Source organism: Lemur catta, chromosome 1, assembly GCF_020740605.2.
Source record: "Lemur catta isolate mLemCat1 chromosome 1, mLemCat1.pri, whole genome shotgun sequence".
Classification (NCBI taxonomy): Eukaryota; Metazoa; Chordata; class Mammalia; order Primates; family Lemuridae; genus Lemur; species Lemur catta.
Genome location: NC_059128.1, coordinates 223,762,332 through 223,779,911, shown reverse-complemented (window position 1 = coordinate 223,779,911; position 17,580 = coordinate 223,762,332). Strand labels below are relative to the sequence as shown.

Below are 17,580 nucleotides of genomic sequence, written 5' to 3'. Positions count from 1 at the left end.
ATAACTGCTTTCTCCTCCTCCCTGGCCAATTTATCATCCTTAAAGTTTCACCTAAGGTATTACCTTCTCTAGGAAGTATCACCCCTCAGTTTGGGTTAGAAGTTCCTCTAACATTTGTATATACCTTTAATATTGTAACTTAATATAATAATGTGTGTCTGTTCTACTCTACTGTAAACTCTTGGAAGACAAGTTTTGTATCATAATCAACTTTGTAAATGCAATGACAGACATGGTATCTGCTTAATAAATCCATACTGAACTGAAAGAATGAACTATTTCAATTGTGTATACTCTGCCTTTCTATTTTAACCAGAGAAATTGTCTGTTGCTTATTTCATATCCTTCTTTAAGCACCTATCACAATACTGAGTTTGAAGTTTATTTAAAAAAATATGTGATTAAGCATTTTTCATTGTGACCCCAATATTTTTCTTCAGCTATACCATTAATTCTCTTCTCTAAGCCTGAGATATGGGATAAACTCTTCTTAAGCTCTGAGATAAGATACCAATTTGATAATAAATTTCTAGTCTTTTACAGTATTTTATATTAATTTCTTCTGAAAGACAATGGTAATAGAGCTTAAGTGTTATATAAAAGTCATATGCAATCAATTTTTAGCAAAACTAGAATAAAATAGGTAATGCTTCTGATCAAAAATAAAAAAAAATCAGTAACATTCTGTAAAACCAAGTCACCTGTTGATCTGCAGTATATTCTGAAGCATAGTCATGACTGTAGATCCTATCTGGACACTGTCAGCTTGAAGTAAATGTAATAAATGATCACTTTGTAGTACTAAAGGAAGAAGAACAAAAGAAAGATTAAAGCAAAGATTCTATGATATCACAAGTGGGATTTTGTCCTTTTAAAACCAAATCAAAGCATAACCATTTCTGTTAAACTTTCTGACTTTATTTATCCTACAAAAAGAAGATCTTAATGTAGCCATAAATAATAGTCATTCCATTTTTATGAATAGTTATAGTCAGAGAGCATTCATAAATACCAAGCTAAGAATCTGTTGTTCTTTCTTTAGATTAAAAATAAAATTACATATCATAAATCTGAATCCCTTTTTCTAGCAATGAATTTCAGTGAATAAAAACAAATTTTCTGCAAAGAAGACAGAGTATAAGGGAATGAAAATGGCATAGATGACTATAATCTGTTGCTTATGTCCTTAAAAAATTTAATTTTGTTATATAATGCCTTAAATAATAATGAAAACATTAACTACAAAAAATTGTTTTCATTGGTTTATAATTTTTGGGCACTGAGCAGCCAGTTATAAAGACTTAGCATTGGCTGACGCCACGACACTCACTCTAGCCGGGGCAACAAAGCGAGACTCTGTCTCAAAAAAAAAAAAGACTTAGCATTGGATGCTTATACAAATTGCTTAACCTCTCAGAACCTCTATTTCTTAATTGCTTCATCTGTAAAACTAGAAATAATAGTTCCAATATGGTCTAATGTATAATGTCCTAGACCAGAAAACATTTCCAATAAATGTCAGTTTCCATTCCTTTCTCCACTAACTGAATAAAATTTTATGTAAAGATTAGTAAACTGGCAAGCTGGCCCTGTGAACACTACCCTAACTTCTACAAAACAACTTTATTCTTTTTCTCTTTTTATCTCTGGAAGGAATAGACTTTATTTCTTTCCCATATTAACTTTTGTTCTTCATTTCTATTTGCATAGTCCAATGTTCCACTAGATAACATTTTTAAACATGTTTAACAACTTAGATAACAATCCTCCTACTATTAAATATTTCTATGGGTTTTCATTTTCTGTTATTTTAGTAGTAAAAAAATTCTTCTCTGTAGCTAAAATAAGTATATTTTCCATTTTTGTCTGCTTAAAAATGTTTAATAACTCTTTAACTTTGAAGTCACTGAAATCATATGACATGTAGTATATTTATAAGTTTATCTTGTTTTCTATATAGGAAAAAATATGCTAAAATATTTATTAAACAGTCATTCCGTTTTATTTTTTATATTGTTTGTCTTATAATGCATTATCATATAACTTATCTTTGAAGCCACTTTTCTGTTTTACAACTGTAGTTAGATAACTACCTGGTAGAATAAGTCTTACCTTACTGCCACTACTCCTCCAAACAAAAACTGACACTTTGCCTATCTATCTATCTACTTATTAATTAAAGTTTTTATAATGAAAATTTCAAACATCCATAAGAGCAGACAGAATAGCATAATGAACTCCCACGTGCCACCCTACCTTAACAATGATAATTTATGCCCAATTTTGTTTTACCTATCCCATCCACTCCCATTTTATTTTGGAGCAAATCTAAGACATCAAATTATTTTATCCATAAATATTTCAATATATATTCCCACAAGATATGAATTGCTAAATAATAAAACAGTCATTATCTCACCTAATAATTAATGGTGACCCTTTAATTTCATCAAATAGCCAGTTAAGTGTTCTTATTGTTTCCAATAAGTTTTGTGGATTTTTAGAAGTTTGTGAGAATCAATATCCAAATAATACCCATGCATTGTGATTGGCTGATATCTTTCAAATTTCTTTTAATTTATAGATTTTTCTTCTATCTTTTTTTTCTTTGCAGTTTATTTCTTGAAGAAACTGTTTCAATTGTCCTGTGAGCTTTTCACAGTCTAGTTTTGCTAATCTTTGTGTAATCTTTTTCTCTGACCATCTATAGGTTGGTAGTTAGAGCTACAAAATTGAAATGATTTAAGTCTGAATCTCTGGCATAGACACTTCATATGTGATGCTCTGATAAGCCATTAGGAGGCACTTAATGTCTGATTAAGAGAGCTTTTTGAGATGTTGACAGCCATAGATTATCAATTCCTAAATTTGTTAATTTACTAACTGTTGCAAAATGGGCGCTATTCAATCATACCTTTTTCACTTATTAGTTGGAATACTTTTATAAGAGAAAATTCTCATCTATATGTAAGAAAAGGCAGTACAAATGCTAGATTCTTTATTTACCAGTTTTTAAAATGAATTGGTTCCCTATATGACTCCAATGGTGATTTATTTTAGTCTCACTATACTTGGTGTATTTCAGTCCACTGCAGTTATTATCCTTATTACTATACAAATTTTCCAGATTTGGCTAGTAGAAGCCTCCTTATGTTGGCTCCTGAGTACTTTTCACATAATCCTAATAAACTCTGATTGCTTCCCTTATATCTGGTATTCAAGATACTTTAGGTTCACTTATATACTGTCTACACCAGGCCTACAGTCAGCCATTTCTCCAAGGAAGTGATTCCTTTTAGAGAGAAAAGTTGTACCTATTTATTTTTGCATATGAATTTCACAATCATTTAATTTAGTTTTAATACGTACTTTATGAATATTTTAAATCTATATATTAACTAAAGTCACCTTATCACTTTTGTTACAGCTATTACTTTCAAAAAGGGATATGGTATATTTTAAAAATTATTTTTCTCTCTCTTTTTACTAGGTCTTTTATATCCACAGTTCTAAGTACTTTATATTTTTTGTTAAATAGTTCTTTAGGAAATATAACAATATTTGTCCCATAATGGGAAATTAATAGATAATGCTTTTTACAAAATGGAAGCTTTTAGATATGTTACTTAGCTATATGGATACAACTGCCAAAAGTATTAGTTATACTAATTGCAAGTAGTTGCCTTTGGAAAATGTGAAATGGAGTGAATGTGAGGGCTAGGGATTGTGTTTTTTTTTTAAACAATTTTATAGAAGTATCTTTAAATTATGTGTATGCATGATTCTGAAGGAAAAAAATTAAAATAAAAATTCAGCTCAAGTATTACCATTAAGGATTATTTTTTCAGTTGTAAGTAACCAGAATATAAAACTAAGATATCTTTATATTTCTCAATGCAAACAGAAGTATCCTATAAAATAACTCAAGTTCACTAAAAGGTCATTAAATAAAAGCTCACTCTTACTTGGATAGTTAAATAAGTTATTCTGCAGATAGGGATTTCTCTTACAGTAGGTCTAAAACACTTACTATAATCTACTAAACAATTATTTTTCCTAGACTAAACTATTCAAATTACCATTAATCCTTATCTTGGATTTGTGAAATAGAAAAAGCTAAGGCAAAAGTTATATTTTAGCAATATTCTCCTTAATATAATATTCATATTATCAATGTTAGCTACTTAAAGCTGGAATATCCAAATAGGTTTTTTTTTTAATTGCACAGTTATTTCAGAATGGTTTCATTTCACTGTGTTTATCTGTTTGGTTAATAAGGCATTTATTTTTAGAAAAAAATATCAAACTGTTAGCAGTTGACTCTACAATGACCATCTGTTACATTAAAATCTTTTCTCTTACCATTCTGTATTAGTTGAACATGGCCTCCCAATAGCCAGAAGAGAGAATCAGTCACAATTTGGAAAAAGTGTAGTAATTCATCTTTTTCTTCAGCCTTAACATAAAAGATAAACTCAATTTACTTTTCTGTAATTTGTTTTATTAAAAAAAAAGACTTCTCTCTGAGGAGTGAGAGGACCTGGTTTCTAGATCTAACTTAGCTATTTATGAGGTAAATGATCTTGTTGGTTACAGGATAGTAATACCTACTCTACCTCCTAGAAAAGGTTATTATTCAGATAAAATAATATAAATCATACAAGAACGACAAGTTGATAAGCTAGTATTTCTCAATACTTGCCAGGTATCAGTATCAGCTGTGGAGTTTTTTAAATACACCCATGCACAGGCTTAGTTCAAACATACTGATCTGAATCTCCAAAAGTAAGGTCTAGACATCTGTATTTGCACAAAGTTAGGTGGGTGATTTGGTTATGCAGCCAGGGTTGAAAATCACGGCAATATGCAAATGTAGACGCCACCATGTAAGGCATCATTAATAGCGCATTTCATTTCTGGTGTCTACTCTATGACTTTAGGAGGGCAGTGATCATGTTATTTAGCTCATCATTATTAACTCAGTGTTTAGGACAGTTCTGACACATAGTAAATGTTCAATCACTATTCATTCAATAAAAAAAAATGATAATATTTTTCTAGTTCTTTCTTTCTGCAAAGTAGGGTAAGAAATTATTCTACAATAGGGTGCCACAATGGAAAATGAGTAATACAGGTTCCATTTACAATTTTGTTATATACCGGCTGTATAACTTTAGTGGAAAGTTGTATAAAGACCAATAATATTACCTATCCTGAATGTTTGTACTGCACCACAAAAGTAATGATGAGAACAGCAAAAATATTATGATTACCATGATTATTCTTGATAGTAATGAAAGTATTTTCTTCCTAATATTCTAGCACAAGGTTAGATAGATAGTTAGTAAACAGACATGTGCTGACTTAAATTAAATATAACCAAAATACAAAACAAAATAACCCATTAAAAAAAGTTCCATTAGATCAAGAATCCCTTTAGTCCAGTAAACTGCCTTTGCCAGTTTCACCCAAAGACACATCAGAAAGGGCATGGTAATTTTCATTGTTGTCAATCCCAAAGAATAGTGCTATACTCCTAGATTTCCCACTTTCCTTAAAATGCCTATTAGATAATTTTACCCATGAATTCATGGCCCAAACAGACTAATACAATGACTGAGTAATCTTTCTCCATAATTCACAAAAATGGTGAATCTGCTCAAGCTGTGACGGTAGGCTCAAATGTATATAAAGCCAAGAACTCTTCAAAAATAAAGCTGTTTCAGCCTTGTAGACTTATAATTTCTTATAAATTCTAAGATGAGCCTCTGCTGTCTTCAGAATTAAGACATTTGCTATCATATACAATGTAAAAATAGTTTGCACATTGTTATGACGTATTCATTAATGCCAAGTTCCACTCTCCTCAGTACTTATTTTTTGATTCATACTTGAGGTGTTTAATGAGAAAATATCATTTAAAAAATTAACTGACAAAAAGATCAGAGCAAAATAATCCTGCTAGATTTCTCCAAGTGGAGCTAAGAAACTGGCTTTAAACTGGAAACCCAAAAGAAGAGAGAAGCATGTGGGTAAACTGGACTTGGGGGAAGGCCCAGAAGCTAGGAGTCAAAGTAGGACTAAAGACATTTGAGCTTGTAGCTACTACACAACTTGAAGATAGAACCCAAAGGAGATGGTAAACAGCTTTTAGAAAGAACAAAACCAAAAAAACCAAATAAGATATTGATGATTGATAAGTGTTACAAAGAAAAGCCAAACAGATTTTTAAAGAGAGATCACAACATCTATGTACCAAATGCATGTAGATAATAAAGGTCAGAAGATGACCACTAGTAAAAACCAGACAGAAAGCTAGAATCAGTATGTAAATGAAGAAAAGGCATCAAGTTAAGAAACTAGTCAGAAGCTAGATATTCAGACAAAGGTTAAGAGGACCCAAATCTGATGACAAGTAACTAAACTGGGAATTTCTGGAGGGTGGAGGCAAACAGCAACTTTCGTTAAGAAGCATCTTCCAATGAGTAAAATCAACTTAAAGTTAGAGAATTGTGTGTAAAACTAGATAAAGAATAATGTAATAAGTACCTAAAAGTATCTAGTTATTTATATTTTTAATATCTTATGTTCAATTGTCCTTATTAAATACAGTAATTAATAATTGATAATTATGCTTTTCTATTTTATTTATTGTTCTAAGAGAAAGAGCACAACTGAAGGGAGTATCATGCTAAATTTTCAATTATCATTTACTTATGAGTAATCTAACTCTATAGTTTAGTTTATCCAAAAGAAATATAATGCCAGCCATCTAGATAATTTTAAATTTTCTAGTAGGAACATTTTTAAAAGGCAAAAAGAAACAGGTGCAACAAGTAATAATATATTTTATAATAGCATTTTAACATGAAATAAATGTACAAAATGTTTTTGATATGAAGTGTTTGAAATCTGGTGGGTATTTTACACTTACAGCAGATCTCAACGGTAAATTTTCATTAGAAATACTTGATGTGTATTTAGATTTCACAAAATTTACAGTTGAAAAAGTAGATTTACATACTCAAGTTTTCCAAACACACTTAAAAGTGTCCTAATAACTGAACTGATCAATTTTTAAAGTTAAAATAATTAAAATAAAATAAAAAATTCAGTTCTTCAGTTACAAAGGTGCATTTCAAGTGTTTACTTGCTACATAGGGTTAATGGCTACCAAATTGTACTATACAGGGATAGACCATGAGGCTATAAACTAGATGCCATTACTTAAATTATTTAAACTGCAGGTACAGTACCTAGCAAATTCATCTCTTTAAGATGACAAATATTATATGAAAAAATAAAATATGGCCTTCTCAACATCTGACCCTGCAGTTTTCTTTACCAATCTAGCATGTTGAGCCACAATTTGTCAATTTGCCCAGATACATTGCATCTATCGCATATACTTCTAAGGTTCTGGACATAGCCTTTGGATATTACCTCTATACTACATCCCTAAGAAAGCTCATACTCTATCACTTTCCTCTTCAAAGTTTTAACTAGCACTCATATTAGAGGGCTTTCCAACCTATAGCCATAGTCCTGTCCTCTCAATCAAACTTCAATTCCATATTTCTAACTTAGACATTACCATTTGAAAATTCAACCAACTTCAGAGAGATTGCATCATTTTTCCCACTCAGTTTCTACCTCTGAATTACCACTTCTATTAAACATCTATGAGGATTTGAACCTTAGAGTCAGTCAGCTTAGACTCACCCTTACACTGTTATGCATTAGCTGTACAAAAGTGGTGTCTTATACATTTTATATTCTTTCAATTTTTTCTTTATAATATTTCATTTGACTCTCTTTTTCCAAAGTTGTAGTCAAGTCAAGACCCTTATCACCTCAGTTGTAGCTTACAGCAATAATTTGAAATGGTCTCTTCTTCTGCACTATCCAGCATACTCTTATGTCTTCTCAAAAGCCTCTCCACTATTTGTAGAATCAAGTTCAAACTCCTCTCTGAAGTTCTCTACCCTTTACAGTCTTTCCCAACTTTATCTTTCAATCTTTTTCAATGAGAATACTATATCTAAGTCTGGTAAGTATCTGCACTGGAATTTAAGTATGCCATACTTATTTCTCTTTCCTGGTCTTGGGCATTTACCCTACCTATAATACCCTCATATTTCTAAATCTCACCTATTTTCTAGAGATAGACCAATTACCATTGGCTCCATAAAGGTTTACTAATCACTCTTGTTCATATTGGTTACTCCTTCCTCTTCCCCTTTATGGAACTGACTTTTTCATCAGTTATGGGCCAGATAATATTTTCGGCATTGCAGTCTCTAGCAACTCCTGAACTCTACTGCTGTAGGGTGAAAGTAGCCAGGAACAAAATAAACAAATGGATGTGGCTATGTTCCAGTACAACTTAATTTACAAAAACAGGCTGGATGTAGCCCATAGGTCATAGTTTAATTGACTCATGCTTTTGGTGAGCAAAATTATAAACTCTGAAGTGTGTTTTTGGATGAGTATAACATTTAAATCTTTAGACAAGTAAAGCAGATTGCTCTCCCTAATGTGGGTAGGCCTCATTCAATCAGTTGAAGGCTTGAATAGAACAAAAAAGCTGACCCTCAGTCAAATAAAAGGAAATTCCTTTTGCCGGGTTTCCTTTGAGCTGGAATATCATTTTTTTCCTGACTTCAGCCTCAAACTGAGACACTGGTTCTTCCTGGGTCTCAAGCCTGCTGGCCTTTAGATTGGCACTATGCCATTGGCTCTCCTGGTTCTCAGGCCTTTAAACTCAGACTACACCTTTGGCTCTTCTGGGTTTCCAGCTTGTCAAATGTAAATCTTGGGACCTGTGAGCTTCCATAATGGCTAATTCTTTATAATCAATCAATCAATGAATCTCTCTCTACATATTATTTGGTTTGTTTTTCTGGAGAACACTAATACATCTGGCTTTTCCCAGTGTGTATTTAACACAGAGAAAGTTCAAACAAAAACTTGCAGTCTAACTATGCTGAGGAGTCAGAAGTTGGGAGTTTGGGGCTGCCAGATAACAGCTTGGAAAGAAGTGAGCCACAAAGTAGGGAGCTCCAAAATCTTTGTACAAACTTCTGCTGAATTATTGACTCCTATAATGTGTACATGTGGAAAGAAGCTCTAAGGAGCCCCAGAGATCTATAGCTAGAAGGCTGAAAGAAATTAGCAGCAATTTCATCATTTGCCCAGTGTTGGGCATATAGAGTTTGGAGTTCAAGCTCTTCTAAGTCAGAAGGTCTGGGTTAGCATCTTGAGCTTCTACCTAAACCACAAAAGGATCATACCTTGACCATGAACCAGGACAAAGGGCAATACTCCACAGCAAAACAAAGATTTATAAGTAAATCTACTCTGAGAAAGGCTAAAACCAAGCCACCACAGGATCAGTTGATCTGCCAGAATATAGCTGTTCTCAACAGTCTTCAGAGGAAGATTAAGAGTGTTCCTCTGAAGGACTGTTCTTCTGTTTCTATAATGTGCCATTCACAGTGTCCACTCTAAAACAAAAAATTAATAGACATGAAGAAGTGGAAAAATTCAATCCAGTGTTAAAAAGAAAAAAGTTAATAGAAATAGACTATCAAATGATCCAGGTATTGGATTTATACATAAGAACTTCACAGTAACTATAACAAATATGGTAAAGAATCTATAGGAAAAGATGGATATGAGAGGTAAAAAAGAGACTTCCAGAAGAATTAAGAGAAGTAAATAGAAATCATAGAATTAAAATGAAGAATTAATATAATACATGAAATAAATCCACTAGATGGGATTATTAGCACATTAGACACTGCAGAAGACAGGGTCAGTAAATTTAAACACAGACCAATAGAAATTATCCAAACTAAAGTAAACAAAAAAAGGATGGACAAAGCTTCAACAACCTCGAGGCCTAGAGGGAAAGTAGATAAAATACAGCAGAAAAAAATATTAGAAGAAATACTGGTTGAAATTTTCTTACTGTGAATACATTAACTCAGATACATGACACTAAGCAAACGCCAAGCAAGATATATATAAAGAAACCCACACCAGGGCTCATTCAAGTAAAACTGCTGAAAGCAAACAAAAAAGGGAATATTGGCTGGGAGCAGTGGCTCATGCCTGTAATCCTAGCACTATGGGAGGCTGAGGTGGGAGGATCAGTTGAGGTCAGGAGTTTAAGACCAGCCTGAGCAAGAGCAAGACCCCATCTCTACAAAAAAATTTAAAAACATTAGCTGGGTGTGGTGGCATGCACCTGTAGTTCCAGCTACTCAGAAGGCTGAGGCAGGAGGATTGTTTGAGCCCAGGAGTTTCAGGTTGTAGTAAGCTATGATGATGCCACTGCACTCTACCCAGGGAGGCAGAGTGAGAACCTGTCTTAAAAAAAAAGGAATGTTTTAAAGGAAGCCAGAGATAAAGAGGAGCATTATATAGAGGAGAATGACAAGAATGAAAGCTAAATTTATATCAGAAACAATAGAGATTTTTTTGTTGTAACCTTCAAAATGTTTAAATCCACTACTCTAATGTACTTTCAGCCAAATATTGCACATTTGAAAAATAATGTGGAACATCTTCTCAAAAATTAAACTGATTTCACTAAAAAACATGAAACACTAAATAAAAACATACCTTAGCTGCATTGATGAAACATGTTTGCAATCTTCTCCCCAAAACTAAAAAATTTTCTGCAGCTGATGGAAGTAATTCATTGTAAAATTCCTCTGCATCTTCTCCTGGCTCCAAGCCCACACAGCAATGGCTGAAATAAGAACACCAGTTTATGTTAATTATAAGTTTCAGTTGAATGCTCAAGCTTCTACAGACACTATGCTTTATTGAGAATTTTTAGTATCCTTATTTTGTTTTGTTGTCAAGCCAATAAAGAATTTCTTACATTGGAAAATTAGCCTATCAACTTTCTAGAAAAGCAAATAGTGGTATGGACCTTGCTTACATTTAGGTCCAGGATGCATACATCCTAAAAACCTACATGTTAACCCTTGAAGAAATAAAAGACACTTGGCTCACAATAAAGAGCAACAAGCCAAGTTTTCAGTATAATTACTCTAAAAGCCATAGGATACCTTGAGAGTTTAATTCACAAATACCACTTGTGTTAACTGATCCATTTTAGACATCTGATAGCTGAAAAATACCCAGGTAGGATTAGTCTGCAAGGAACAGATAAGGAAATCAAACACTAATTTTACACCAATTCTACTTTCTGCAAAATATTTGCCTGCATATTCCTTATATAGAAGGGAAATTAGCAAAAACCTAACTTTAGTAGGAATACTTTACAATATACATTAAAAAAGAGAAAGTCATTTAGAGAAATGTATCCTCTTGAAACTGCACATAAAAGTCACTCCCCGGATATGAGCTGAATATATTCAGAAGTCTCAATAAAAAGTATTTTTGTAGACTAATACCAAAAAGAGCCCCAAACCCAAGAATCGTCTCTATGTGTGTACTCTAATGAATAAGTACTGCTGTTTGAGTCTTTTCAACAAAATCTGCAGACACTAATAAACAATAACAACTGCATATTATGCATGCTAAAAAACCTAAGTGGCTAATGTTCATGTTGATAAGTTTTATTTTTCTTTTGTTTGTTTGTATTTTGAGTCCTAAAATTAACGGGCTAACGCTCACATGTATCAGCTTTTCTTTTCTCCTTGGTTTCTAACATTAAGAGTATCTATTTTGATTGAGAGAGAGCATTAATAAATGGAATTATGTTTATTTGTGTGTCCACAAACATAGGAATTTCTTAAGTCTTGGATTCCACCCCTGAGAGCCTGGCTCAATCAATATTGTCATCAGGGCCGGGCACGGTGGCTCACGCCTGTAATCCTAGCACTCTGGGAGGCCAAGGCGAGAGGATCACTCGAGGTCAGGAGTTCAAGACCAGCCTGAGCAAGAGCGAGACCCCGTCTCTACTAAAAAAAAAAAATAGAAAGAAATGATCTGGACAACTAAAAATATATAGAAAAAATTAGCTGAGCATGGTGGCACATGCCTGTAGTCCCAGCTATTCGGGAGGCTGAGGCAGAAGGATTGCTTGAGCCCAGGGGTTTGAGGTTGCTGTGAGCTAGGCTGACATCACGGCACTTTAACCTGGGCAACAGAGCAAGACTCTGTCTCAAAAAAAAAAAAAAAAAATATTGTCATCAGCTAGCATATCTAATCAAATGGCTTTATTTACTTAAGGATATCATTAATATTGAAAGTTAAAGTATAAAAAAGATTATTATATACATTTGTTAACTGTTCTTTCTAACTGTATACTTTAAATTTGGCCTTTACCTAGTAACAAAGTAGGAATGATCAGTTTAGAAAGCTAGAATCAGAGGCGGAGGCGGGAAGATCGCTCGAGGTCAGGAGTTCAAGACCGGCCTGAGCAAGAGCGAGACCCCATCTCTACTGAAAAATAGAAAGAAATTAGTTGGACAACTAAAAATATATAGAAAAAATTAGCCGGGCATGGTGGCGCATGCCTGTAGTCCCAGCTACTCGGGAGGCTGAGGCAGAAGGATTGCTTAAGCCCAGGAGTTTGAGGTTGCTGTGAGTTAGGCTGATGCCATGGCACTCTAGCCAGGGCAAAAGAGCAAGACTCTGTCTCCAGAAAAAAAAAAAAAAAGAAAGCTAGAATCAAGACATGGTATAAACAGGACAAAAGCCCTTTAATCGGGATAGTTCGTTAAAATCAAGTGGCTTGTCTAAAAAACAAAAAAAAGAAAGCTGGGATCCAGTTAGTAAATGTACACTTCCAATTACTTAATCAGGAAGTGGTTTAGGTGCTGAGAACATGTGGTGGTTTATTTTACTGCCTCCTTTTAAAAAATGATTTTGATCTCTTTTCTATGAACTTCTAGCATGGCAGTCTATCAGTAAATGCTGCTTTTAAATTTGGCTGGCAGGATGTAGGCAACTGAATAAAATAGAAGGTAGCCAAACCAATACAAACTAAAATGACTAGTTTTTATATCTGTTCTCCTATAGTACTTTGGTTGCATACTTTCATTTTAGCACCTATTTCATTCTGCCTTGTATCATACATTTACATGACTATCATCCAATCTCTATTTTAAGTTTCTCAATTATAGAGCCAGTGCCTTAATGCTTTTATTTCTTCAAATATTCCTTAGGCAATAAAGAGTATATTAAGTAGGCACTTGGGATTCAGTAGTGAGCAAAAAAAATGATTACCATCTTCATGAAGGTTACGGAGGAAAATTTTAGACAATCAAATAATTGCAAATAGAGTTATAAACAATAACATACAGTATGAAGGAAAAGTACAACCAAAACCTATCACAGGCAGTTGCCAATGCTTGTTAGGCAGATGAATAGAAAAGAAGCAAATGTTGAATATTGGAATCAACTACTACATCCCTGAAGAACAAACTGACTTAGTGCTTCAGTTTACCTTAATATCTGTGTAAGCTGGGATATTGTATTCCAACCACCCTGAATTCGAGAACAGTCTTGACTGAGGACCAAGAGGCAATATTGAATGAGGTCATAGCAATATATATCTTGTTTGATTTTCTTCAACTCTGAGCTTCCTAAAGGTGTGTTGTTTATTATTTCTAAGGCAAAAGGAAATAAGATATACTTATTTTTGCTCAGTACATCCAAGGACTATTTGTATGTTTATATGTTAAATAACATTAAAAATATATTTTAAGGAAAAATCACTGCTCTATCATAGTGTTATAATTTCTCTGAACAAATTAGAAACAAATTCTAAAATTGTGCCAATGATGAAATACTGTTTTTTACTTAAACAGTGTTACCAATCACAAGAAGATTTTCTTACCTTTTAACTTCAACAGTATAACAGGGACATTCTGGTCAGGACTTTTTGCAACTTCAGCAGCTAAAGCTAAGATCCTTGGGTCTGTACCTGTTGGCTTCATTTCTCTTATCACCTATATTTTAGCAGAATCAAAGAATAAAGGTCAAATGCCCTAAAATATTCACTACCTAAATACTATTTGAAATACAATTTCAATATAAATGAAACTTAGCTTTTCTTGCCTTGTTTAAGAAATGAAGCGTAGATTTTTTTCATTTCTTCCTTATAATAAACTCTTGTTTTTCTAAAACTCTACAAAAGCTCTAGATTCCTGCACTCACATGTAACAGCTATAGTAGGTATTGTTTATTGTGCACTCACTAAGAGGAACTGTGCTAGAAGCTTCACATTCTCTCTAATCTGCACAACAATCTAGCATAGGAATTATCATACAAGAAAAACTGCAAAAATAGCTAACATGGCAGGTTTAAGACTGCTTGTTATCTTTTCTAAGGTCTGCTTACAAGGTTGGCCCTTGGCTTACATCCAGAAATTGGATTTCAGGAGGGTTTCTACCATTCTCTGACAAGAGTGGCTCACTGTGCCTAAACTATTTACAAAAACAATGTGGTTTACGCTGAACACCTGCTTTCCTTCCAGGAGTCTTGGAATTTTGGTATATACCAACAGAGGGTGCCTACATGACCATCCTCCAGTAAAAATCCTGGTCACTGAGTGTCTAGTGACCTTCCTTGGTCTTAGATAACACTTCATAGGTATTGTCACAACTGGTTGCTGGAGGAATTAAGCATGTCCTATGCAACTCAACTAGAAGACTCTTGTAACTCTGTACCTGGTTTCCTCTGGATTTCATCCTATATGCTTTTTCCCTTTGCTGATTTTGGTTTATATCCCTTTACTATAATAAATCAATACTACTGTATCTTGAGTCCTGTGAGCCCTCCTAGTGAAGCACTGAACCTGGGGGTTGTCTTGAGGATCCTTAACACACTAAGACTCAGAAATATTATGTAATTATAAGATAACCAAAGATTGTTCATAAATAGTATAGTGAATAAAATTAACTGTCCTAAAATTTTAGAAGTCCACATACCAATTTGTTGTAAAAATTTTCTATATAAAGTTTTAAAGCATTTGAAGCTCAAAGATATTATCATTTAATAAAAAGCATTTTTCATTACTTATAATTAATAAAAGCTAACATATAGTATTTACTATGAGCTAAGTAACATACTAAATGCTTTTATATGCATTATCTTAGTTAATCCTCACAACAGGACTATGAGGTAGAGCCTGTGATCATCTCCATTTCAGATATATGTGTATGTATGTGTGTGTGTATATCTGTTTTTGTCCATGGTTCCTGGCTCATAACTTCCATAGCCTTTGTTACAGTCATTTGTTATAATATTGGAGTACTTTAGGCCTCAGAAAACAGAATCCACCCTTTCACCTGCTCCTTTTTCTCCCCAAGGAAGGGCTTTAATCTTTCCTGCCTTTCTTTGATCTATCTTATCTGATTGTAGGTCATAAGACCCACATTTCAGAAAAGGTCTTGCCCTACACCCTGGGAGCAGAGGTTCCCAACCTTTTTGGCACCAGGGACCGGTTTCATGGATGACAATTTTTCCATGGACGGGGGGGGGGGCAGAGCAGAGAGTTGGGAGGGGTACAGAGCTCAGGCAGTGATATGAGCAATAGGGAGCAGCTGTAAACACAGATGAAGCTTTGCTTGCTTGCCTGCCACTCACCTCCTGCTCTATGCCACCCCCCCACATTTCCTAAGTTTCATGGAAAACAATGTTTCCATGGATGGGGGCAGGGGACAGCGGAGCTCTGCAGCCTGGTCCCTAACAGGCCATGGATGGGTACCAGTCCACAGCCCAGAGGCTGGGGACTGCAGCCTGGAAGGAATGCTGCACAGAAAGACAAAGAAGAATCTAAACAGACAGACCTTGCTGGGTTTCCCCACTCAGTCTATTAGTATTATATTGTCCAATCACATTTCCACACGGTTGTCCTTGCTTCAATCATGCCTATCCAATAAAGTCTCCATAAAAGGCCCAAGAGGATGGGGTACAAGGAGCTTCTGGATAGCTGAACACATGGAAGTTCCTAGAGGGTGGTCCATCAAAGGAGGGCATGCAAGCTCTGCACCCCTTCCCATACCTCACCCTATGCATTTCTTCTTCTGTATCCTTCATAATATCCTTTACAATAAACAACAAAAAAGTGTTTCCTAAAGTTCTGTGAGACACTCTAGCAAATTACTTGAGCCCAAGGAGGGGGTTGTGAGATTGCCAATGTGTATAGCTGGTCAGTCAGAAGGACAGGTAAAACAACCTGGTCTTGTGATTGGCGTCAGAAGTAGCGAGCAGTCTTGTGGGACTGAGCCCTCAATGTATAGGATAGTGTAGAACTGAATAGGAAGACACCCCATTGGTGTCTGCTAAGAACTGATTGCTTGCTTATTGGTGGGGAGAAATCCCCTCACATTTGGTCACGTAAGTCTTCTGTGTTGACTGTTGTGGTGTGAGAGCAAAGAAAAAACCGGTTTTTATTTTTCCACTCATACATCCCTTATATGTACAATAAATCATTAAAAGATAAGTTTGCTGAATATACTTTAAAGAAAGGCCAAGACAACTCCCGGCACATAGTAGGCAAAAACTTTCCGAGAGTGAATATAGTTATCTCATTCTTTCCAACAGCTACATTATGCTATGCTTCCTTGTAAGAATGCATCAAAATATATTTAAACCTTTCTACTGGAGGTCATTCAGGCTGTAAGCCATTATAAGCAACACTGCAATGAATATTAATGTACACATCTTTATGCATTTATTCTAGTATTTCTGTAGGATGAATTTCCTTTGATGATGAATGGCTGGGTCACAGGGTGCACATACTTCAAATTTTGATTAGATTATACCAATTTTTCTCCAAAGTGAGTGTTCCAGTTTATGCTTCCACCAACATTATATAAGGGTGCTCATTTTACTATACCTTCATTAATACATAATGTTATCTTTTATATTTTTGCCAATCTGCTAGATGAAAAATGGTATAATCTTGTTTTAATTTGTATTTCTTTGATTATTAGGGAAGTCAGGCACATTTCATCTTCCTGGCTATTTCTTCCTTTATATATTTCCATTCACATCGTTTGACCATATTTTTATTGGCTTGTCTTATTCTTTTAGAGAAGATTTTCATACATGGATATAAATCTTATTTTTTATATTGGCTGTAAAAATTTCTCCCTGACTGCCATTTATTTTTTAAGTTTGATTATGGTGTCTTTATCATAGTTTTACAATTTTTATGTAGTCAAATATAACAATCTTTTTCTCTATGGGTTCTGCTTTTTGTGTCATGTTTAGAAAGGTCCTTTCTACCCCAAGAGCCAAAAAATTCTCCTAATCTTTTTTAGTGTTTTTATAGTTTTGTTTTCCTCATATTTTTATCTTAAATTAAGGTGCTTTTTTGTGAATGGTGTGATACAGTAATCTAACTAATTTTTTTAAGTTAGATGAGGTTATAGATTGGTGAAAAAAGAACAAATGCACATAGCTGTCATAAATTCCTGAGGTAACTGGCCATAAACAGACATAACAGAAACAGTCTGAAATGTCACATTTTCATACACTAAGTATACACACACATACACACATAGGGTATATTTTTGGACCCTATTTAGTTTCGCTAATCTATTTGTTTATTCTTGAGCTAGTACAACATAGTTCATTTTAATA

At 34.1% G+C, this 17,580-nt stretch overlaps 1 protein-coding gene across 2 annotated transcripts in view; it reads right to left on the bottom strand.

Annotated features, from left to right (window-relative positions):
* The window catches only part of IQCB1 (IQ motif containing B1), a 55,900-nt gene that overhangs the window by 36,484 nt on the left and 1,836 nt on the right, over positions 1-17,580 (bottom strand). For both annotated transcript variants that reach the window (XM_045540169.1, XM_045540170.1), the window contains exons 2-6: positions 13,826-13,937; positions 13,433-13,595; positions 10,630-10,759; positions 4,363-4,456; positions 702-801 (exon numbers count right to left, since the gene is read on the bottom strand). In XM_045540169.1, the coding sequence (XP_045396125.1) occupies positions 702-801; positions 4,363-4,456; positions 10,630-10,759; positions 13,433-13,595; positions 13,826-13,925 (587 nt within the window). In that variant the 5' untranslated portion in view covers positions 13,926-13,937. The remainder of the gene's footprint in view (positions 1-701; positions 802-4,362; positions 4,457-10,629; positions 10,760-13,432; positions 13,596-13,825; positions 13,938-17,580) is intronic.